The sequence below is a fragment of the Engystomops pustulosus genome, chromosome 3, assembly GCF_040894005.1.
Source record: "Engystomops pustulosus chromosome 3, aEngPut4.maternal, whole genome shotgun sequence".
NCBI classification, from domain to species: Eukaryota; Metazoa; Chordata; class Amphibia; order Anura; family Leptodactylidae; genus Engystomops; species Engystomops pustulosus.
The window spans coordinates 89,595,588-89,603,989 of NC_092413.1; the positions used below are offsets into that span (position 1 = coordinate 89,595,588).

General features: G+C 39.5%; 1 protein-coding gene across 2 annotated transcripts in view; it reads left to right on the forward strand.

Annotated features, from left to right (window-relative positions):
- LRP11 (LDL receptor related protein 11) overlaps positions 1-7,995 on the forward strand; it is a 28,882-nt gene extending 20,887 nt beyond the window's left edge. For both annotated transcript variants that reach the window (XM_072141377.1, XM_072141376.1), the window contains 3 exons: positions 1,303-1,359; positions 4,293-4,391; positions 7,635-7,995. In XM_072141377.1, the coding sequence (XP_071997478.1) occupies positions 1,303-1,359; positions 4,293-4,391; positions 7,635-7,789 (311 nt within the window). In that variant the 3' untranslated portion in view covers positions 7,790-7,995. The remainder of the gene's footprint in view (positions 1-1,302; positions 1,360-4,292; positions 4,392-7,634) is intronic.
- The last annotated feature ends 407 nt before the right edge of the window (positions 7,996-8,402 follow it).

The window sequence follows — 8,402 nt, forward strand, 5'->3', positions numbered from 1 at the left end:
CCCTTAACATACCGTATGTACTCGATTATAGGCCGAGTTTTTCAGCACAAAAAAAGTGTTGAAAAACCCTAACTCGACTTATACTCCAGTCTAAAAAACTCTGTATTCCGGCGCCCCCCGCAGGTCCTCTTCTTTCTTCAGCTCCGGTTTTGTCTTTGGGTCCCCGCACGCTTGCTGACATCATAGTGTGTGCGCCCCCATCGGTCTTTGGACCGGAGCAGGAGCTGAAGACAGAAGAGGACCTGCGGGGGACGTCGGAAAGGTGTTTTTTGTTTTTAGGCAGGGGGCTGATGGCTATATACAAGGGGGCAGGCACTTTTTTTCTAGGGGGCTAGCTATATGCTTTGGGGCATGTGCTTGCTGGCTATATACTGAGGAAGCTGTGACCAATACATTTCCTATCCTAGGCTTACACTTGAGTCAAAAGGTTTTCTCAGTTTTTTTGTGTTAAAATTAGATGTCTCGGCTTATACTAGGGTCAAATTATATTTGAGTCTGTACGGTATACTTATACTTGTATAGATTCCCTATGCAACCAATAGGTACACACATAGCAGAGGATTTATTGAGTCTCAAAATAGTTACAAATGTTTATTTGCTACACTTTCTGACTTTATTTCATATTTTGATGCTGTTTACTCCATTTTGAGTGGGTGTAAAATGAGTATTATTAATTAGATGAATGAAATCCGGTTTTATAATAAGATGAGAAAGATGGTCACAATCTCAGCCCAGTAAGGGATGTAGGAAATGTAACACCTCAGTTTCTCCAAATGGTCAGGGTTTGTACCAGTACTGAGCAGGAAAATACATATTATATTACCACAATATTTAATAAAGTTATGTAGTCTTATGTAATCTGATTTACATGACGCGGAGTTAATCCATATAGAATGACAGCGATCTGTGGATTTTAGAATCAGAAAAAATTGTGAGCTCTTCTCTTAACAGAGAGAGGCTAAATATACAGTACATGCAAATCTGCTGTTTCTGCATGGTGGGAATCTATCCTTAGAGCCTTAGATTATAACTAAATTTATTAAATATTGTGTAGTGCTCAATAATCGCAATGTAGATATATGCAGAACTGACTCTAAAATTCTCCCTGCCTCTTATGACTTTTTCCTTGTTATTGTGTTTTTACTTTGTAACCCTGGTAACCCTGTTTTTACATATTCAGGTAGAGAATTGTGTTTCTACTGCTTAAAATGGAGGACTTATTAGCTACAGTGACCAATGTATTTCTGACAATGCTGTAAATTACATCAGTTCTCATATAATGTGATTTGTATCTTTGTGTAGGATCCGTTATAGAACATACAACGCTGGACCCACAAGGAAATCTGGAAGCAGTACTTGGTATGTTTCATCTACACAAATAATTTAATTTCTTTTCTGCTCTTTAAAGGGCTCTTTATCCCTCTTGATAAATCATTAGTAGTTAATGATTACTCCATTTTAGGAGAGCGTAATGGCAACAAAAAGTTTCTGTTTCTCATAGATGTCAATGTATCTTCTGTGATGCATGCACTATTTATAGTGAAAAAAAAAGGAGTTGGCTTTTTATTGAACTTAAAACATGTGAGCTGTTGCACAGTATTTTACACCATGAATAATGAAAAGTGGAATGGAAACTTCTGAACACAGGTTTGAACTTAGCCTTACTCTACCACTATAATATACTATAATATACTGTAACTAAAGTGGCCTTGTGTGACTGGACAATTTATTTTTACAATTTTTTTTCATGTCAACTTTTCAAAAGCCATAACTTTTTTCATTTCTTGTTTTTGTGGTCTGAGTTGTACTTTCTACTGATGTCGTTTAGGGGTACGTACTGTATACTGTATGTATTGCTTAACTTTTCCTTTTCTTGATGGAGAAGGTGTGAAAAACACAGTAACAAACACACCGATATGAAAATATTGATAACATGATAACTTGTAATACAAACTTGTGCCAGGTTTATAACCCCAATAGCAAATACAGTAGGATGAATATATTTAAAAAAAATTATAAAACTAAAATTTTATTCAGTAGCGAGTACAAGTGACACTTTAGAAATCCACGAATATTTGCACCTTAGCAATAAGGTTATCAATGGTGTTCTCCTATGATACATGTCCCTTTGCAATAGCTGACCAATGAGACCACAGATGTGCCTGATGGTAAAAACAGGTCTGGACTGCAGGATGCTTAATTGTTTAGATGCTTAGACCACCCAGGGTGCTCACAATAAATCAGGAAATGTGGCCTGACACTGTTGAAAAAGAGCTCAAGGGACAATGTGGAGAAATGTCTATACTGAGAACTATTATCGTACCTTCAATTATACATTATTCCACCACATTCCATTATCAGCGTACACGTACTGTTTAATGGTCCCTCCTAAAGGCTTCTTGGTGGAGTTCCCCACCAATCTCTGGCTCTTATTGCATTTGAGCCAAAAGTGGGAATTGCCTTTGACATAATTTCACTGGAATCTCTCTACCTAAATGTTTGGATTGTGGCCCAATGTTGTGCAAGCCCCTTCTGATGGTTTGCTTAGGCAATGTTTAAAGCTCTAAGATCCCAGTTTACACCTGCATCTGATCTTTCTGGTACACTCTGTGTTTAAGGAAAGTGTAATAAAAACTAAAAACATGAGGTGAACAGGAGGTCTTCCGTTCATCGTTACTTTGTTATTAATACTGGAAAAAAGATGAGTTGCTGATTCACTATTTTTTCACTAATAATAAAAGATTCTTATGGAAACTGGCAAACGCAGGTTTGTACATAGCCATAGTGCGGTATGTGACATCCAATTTATACTACAGTAAGAAGGATCACTACACACCATTATTCTAATTTAACCTGGAAATTTTACTAACACACTATTAATTTACCATTGTTTTATGGCTTGTCCTTCTTGTTGCAGTTTCACAGCTGAGGAGGGTAAACATGTTTTTTAATTCTTAACAATTTTTGCGCAGTAAAATTATCATGAAAATATTTTTTAAAATTCATTTTCATCTATTTTTATTACAGTAAAGCCAATTATGTTTTATAACTGCTCATTAATATAATACACTGCAATACTGTGGTCATGTAAAACCTTAGATGCTAGATCACACTGAGTGACACCTATGTTTTTACCATTTAAACAATACTATCAAATGATAGATACAATGGGGGAGATTTATCACTAGTCGTTGTCACAGCTCTGCAGTAGGAGACATTAACGGGCAGAAAGGTTCTGGAGTCTGTGGGCCCTCCGGACCACTGTGGGAGATGATGGTACTAGCCGACACCTGGGACCAGAGTCTAAGTGGCACCTGCTCTTTACCAGTCGTTCCACTGGTGTGACTAGGCGTGTGGTGGCAGCCAAGGTAGTACGCACATGCAGGACACAGTTCGAGTCTGGGGTGACAGCAGGAGAACAGCTTAGCAGGATACGCTGGAACTCACGGCAGGAACACAGGAGCTGTCACACGGAACAGGCAGGCAGGAACAGATGACAAGAACACAGAGGAATACTGGAAACACAGGAACACGGAGGAACACTGGAAACACAGGAACACAGAGGAATACTGGAAACACAGGAACACGGAGGAACACTGGAAACACAGCAACACCTTGGGGGTCCCTTACTTAGCCGGAAATGATGCTGGAGATCCGACGAGGCAGGAAGGGATGTGCCGGATTATAAGGCAGAGACGGATTAACCAAAAATCAGGCGGGACACCATGCAACACTGGATACATCAACTGAGAATTTTCAAAAGAACGAAAATGTAATTGGAAAACTGCACAACATAGCAAGTGGTGTATGTGGGTCCATTGCTACTACATCCGATACTAGCGCTTGAAATTCTTGAAATTTGACCATACCCATAATGATACATTGTAGTTGGCGCTGGTACACATTGAACATTGAACACATTGGAGCCTGGTAACTTTAAATTGACCACAATTTTGAGCAACTTCATACTGCCTGCTCAAAGTTTACTTTGTGTATCTACATATAAGCCATATTTAGTAAATGTGGAACATTTCTCCCTACAAGACCTGAATTATGATTAATGACTAATGGTGTTGCGTACATGTTGGGCAAAGCTCTTCCATTCGCTCGTAGTGGAGATAACTTTATGCACCACATTATACCAGCCTGCAAATAACATCATAAAGCAAAGAACATGAGTATAAGATCACTGAATCTGTGATAACAATTTTCATTAATATATGATGTCATTTATTCTATGAAAAGTTAAGCTAAATAATGTATCTTTTTTACAATATGTTTTACTTCTCTAGGTAGTGTTTCATCAAAGACGGAGAAAGATGCAGTAGAGGAGAATTTCTTACTCTCCAAAGATATACTAAAGGGTAATGGACACCCTGCACCTGAAGCAGGTATTATTATTATTATGATTATTTTTGTTAAGGTTTTGTAACAGCCACAATGGTGAACAGCTTCTTATCATACTGGTCCGAATGCTCAAGGTGACACTGTCCACCACATAAAGCACTGAAGGCATGGATAAACCATTCTTTCACTAGAGAGTCTGTGAAAATGATGCCACCTGATGCTGTATACTGTCAAGCTTGTCACTGACATTTTTACTTTGCTTGAGCTGTCAGTAATTGCGGCTGCCATTTCATAGCATTTTAGTCAATAACCATTAGCTCTGAAGTGTGGTGTTTACTGTACTCCATTAGCTCTTGATAATGTGACGTGATCTGGAGCGTACATAAAATACATTATCATTATATAAGAAACGCCTCAATAAAGATGGAAATGTGCTGCTTACAAGTTTCTTTCCTAGTACATTTAACTTACAATCCAGGAATAATGCTTGTCAGAGGGAAAGTAGCATAGCTATACATGTTACACGCTTACAGCTTGGTATGAAGGAGAGCTTATAAAATATGATATCCGACGTGAGAAAACATCAGTTGATTTTCTTTAATTCTACAGCTTAAGAAATCCGAAATTAAGTGGTTTTGGTGGCAGAATGTATTCACTGTGGATATGCCATTACTTTCACCATTTGAAAATTTGCAGTGTAAATAGACTTTTATATTTTTGTACAGTACGGCAGATTTATCACAGTCAAGCCCAGGGGTCTCAAACTCAATTTACCTGGGGGCCGCTGGAGGTAGATTCTGGGTAAGGCTGGGCCGCATCAAGTTTTCCACACAAAATGCACTTACAAAATATCATTATTCAGATTCAAATGTCATGGCGTCTCCCAGTGCAAGGAAAGCCCCAAGCTGGGAGACGTGTTTTCTCTATGAACGGTCCTGTGCACCGAGGGGTCCCAAGCTCCTACCGCACTGAGCCCAGTCAGGGACACTCCACCCCCCCCTCCCCCCCGTTACTTGTCTCCCCGTGTCCCTCCCATCGAAGAAGATGAAGTCGCCGCTCTGACCTGCACCAAGTGCGTTCAGAGCGGCGACTTCATCTTCTTCAAGTACCGGAGGGAAGGGGATTAACCGGTTACGGGCCCTTTCCTGTTTTTTCATGTCCATTTTTCACTCCCCACCTTAAAAAATCTATAACTTTTTTATTTTTACACGTAAAGAGCTGTGTGATGGCTTGTTTTCTGCGTAACAAATTGCACTTCATAGTGATGGTATTTAATATTCCATGCCATGTACTTGGAAGCGGGAAAAAAATTCCAAATGCAATGAAAATGGTGAAAAAATGCATTTGCGCCATTTTCTTGTGGGCTTGGATATTGCATCTTTCACTGAGCGCTCCAAATGACTTGTCTACTTTATTCTTTGGGTCGGTACGATTAAGGGGATACCAAATTTGTTATAGGTTTATAATGTTTTTTACAAAAATTAAAACCTCCTGTACTAAAATTATTTTTTTGATTTTGCCAACTTCTGGCGCTAATAACTTTTTCATACTTTAGTGTACGGAGCTGTGGGTGGTGTCATTTTTTGCGAAATTTGATAATATTTTCAATGATATCATTTTTAGGACTGTACGACCTTTTGATCACTTTTTATAGATTTTTTATATTTTTCAAAATGGCAAAAAAGTGGCATTTTCGACTTTGGGCGCTATTTTCCGTTACGGGGTTAAAAGCATTGAAAAACCATTATCATATTTTGATAGATCGGGCATTTTCGGACACGTCGATACCTGATGTGTTTATGATTTTTACTGTTTATTTATATTTATGTCAGTTCTAGGGAAAGGGGGGTGATTTGAAATTTTAGGTTTTTTTATTATAATTTTTTTTTTTTAAACTTTTTTGTATTTTTATTTATACTATTTTTCAGACTCCCTAGGGTACTTTAACCCTAGGTTGTCTGATCGATCCTATCATATACTGCCATACTACAGTATGGCAATATATGGGGATTTTCCTCCTCATTCATTACAATGTGCTATCAGCACATTGTAATGAAGGGGTTAAAACGAAATAGCCTCGGGTCTTCGGAAGACCCGAGGCTACCATGGAGACGGATCGCCGCCCCCGATGACGTCACGGGGAGCGGCGATCCCAGGTAAGATGGCGGCACCCATGCGCCGCTATCTTTTTGAGGCTGCTGGCAGCTTTGCCGGCAGCTATCGCTGTGCAAACACCCGCGATCGGTGCTAGCACTGATCGCGGGTGTTACCGGTAAGCCTTTGCTGCAATATGCAGCAAAGACTTACCGGCTATGGAGAGGGCTCAGCCCGTGAGCCCTCTCCATGCAGCGTGACCCGACCGCCGCCGTGAATACACGGCGGGCGGTGCTTTTCCAGGTGGGGGCCGCAAAATATTGTCCCAGCGGGCCGCGAGTTTGAGACCCCTGGTCAAGCCTATAGCAGCACCTGTTGGAAAGTAACAATACTATATCAATGTCTGACTTTATAACTTGAGCCTACCACCCCCACCAAGCATTGCGATAGAGAAATGCACTACAATTCCCAACATACCTATTATTTATGTGCATTATACAGTTTGAGATATTTTAGTATTAGTATGCCAATGAGGTAGTTAATGCAGCCAGCATGTGCCTTAAGTTCTTGGAGCAATGATGTTCCTGTAGGTAGCTCCTACAAAGAAGCTACCTGTGCCAATACTGGATAGCTAAAATAGTCCCTATAGATACAAGACCCTGGTATTACTACAGCATATCCCTATTTTAGGCTCTTTGACCATTGCATATTGCTTATAGGATTTCCAAACAGAGACCTGAATTATAGCTGAAGGTACAAATGTTAAAACAACATGTGCTAGATATTTATTTTCTGGCTATTTCTGCTGGTTGTGCTGGTACAAGCAGTAAAAAAATACATAGAATTGAATTTCCAATAGATACAGCTTTAGGAATCATGCACACAACCAAATTGTGGCCAGCTCATGTCAGCCTTTATTATGCATGATAGGTGCAGTGAGGCCTCCGCATCCCACCACAACATGACCATCCGGCCATTTTGCGAACTCCACCCAGCTAGAACGAGTCACAAGCTTTCCAGTTTGAGCACACAGTTATGTGCTTGAGGCCATATAGTTACTGCTCACTATAGACATACAGGTCTGACACCCTGTAATAAAAGCCTTAGCAATATAAAATAAAAGAAATCCTGACTATAAATGTGGAGTAATTGTATCTCTGTAGATCTCTCAAACTTTACTCTTTTACTTTCAGGAGCGGTTTTACCCCTGGCCCTTGGTTTGGCGATTACCTCTCTGCTGCTGCTAATGGTAGTTTGTAGACTCCAGCTTGTGAGACAGAAGCTAAAGAAAGCTCGTCCACTCACTTCTGAAGAGTCAGATTACCTGATAAATGGCATGTATCTCTAGCCCTTACCAGATCTTACATACTTAACTTATTGTCCATCCTCCTGAAATCCAAAAATACCTGTTATAATTAAATGGACTGTGTCTGCATTTATTTCCATTCTACGTGCTGTAAAAGGAGGAAAGTAAATGTAAACCTATTACCTTATCGTTCTGTCTTTGGATAAATCATGAATATTGCATAAAAATATACAACATTCCAACCTCTACTGATTGAGCCTGTATAATTGCCTAGTAGCCTAAACTACAACTTTCAACATGAATATTGAATGTATCATTATTATAGATGTGCGTTGTTGCGAGTGTGTAGACAATCATATAAGCTACATTATAGATTAAGAAGGACAATGGCGCATCCTTGAAGTCGGACGACAGAGGTGGCAACTACTGTTCTAACCACTAATCACTGTGGGTGCAGGGGAGAGGTAGATTAGGACTACAGTGGACCCTACTTGTATGAAAAAATGGTCAAAAATCATTTGAAGGTTACCTTCCGGATAGGTATGAGAACCATGGTCACTGTCTAGATATGGTACAAGAACCAAGGTTAATTCATAGTAAAAATGGGGGTCCCATTTGACGACAATTTTTTTTTTTTAAATAGAGCTTTTTTTTC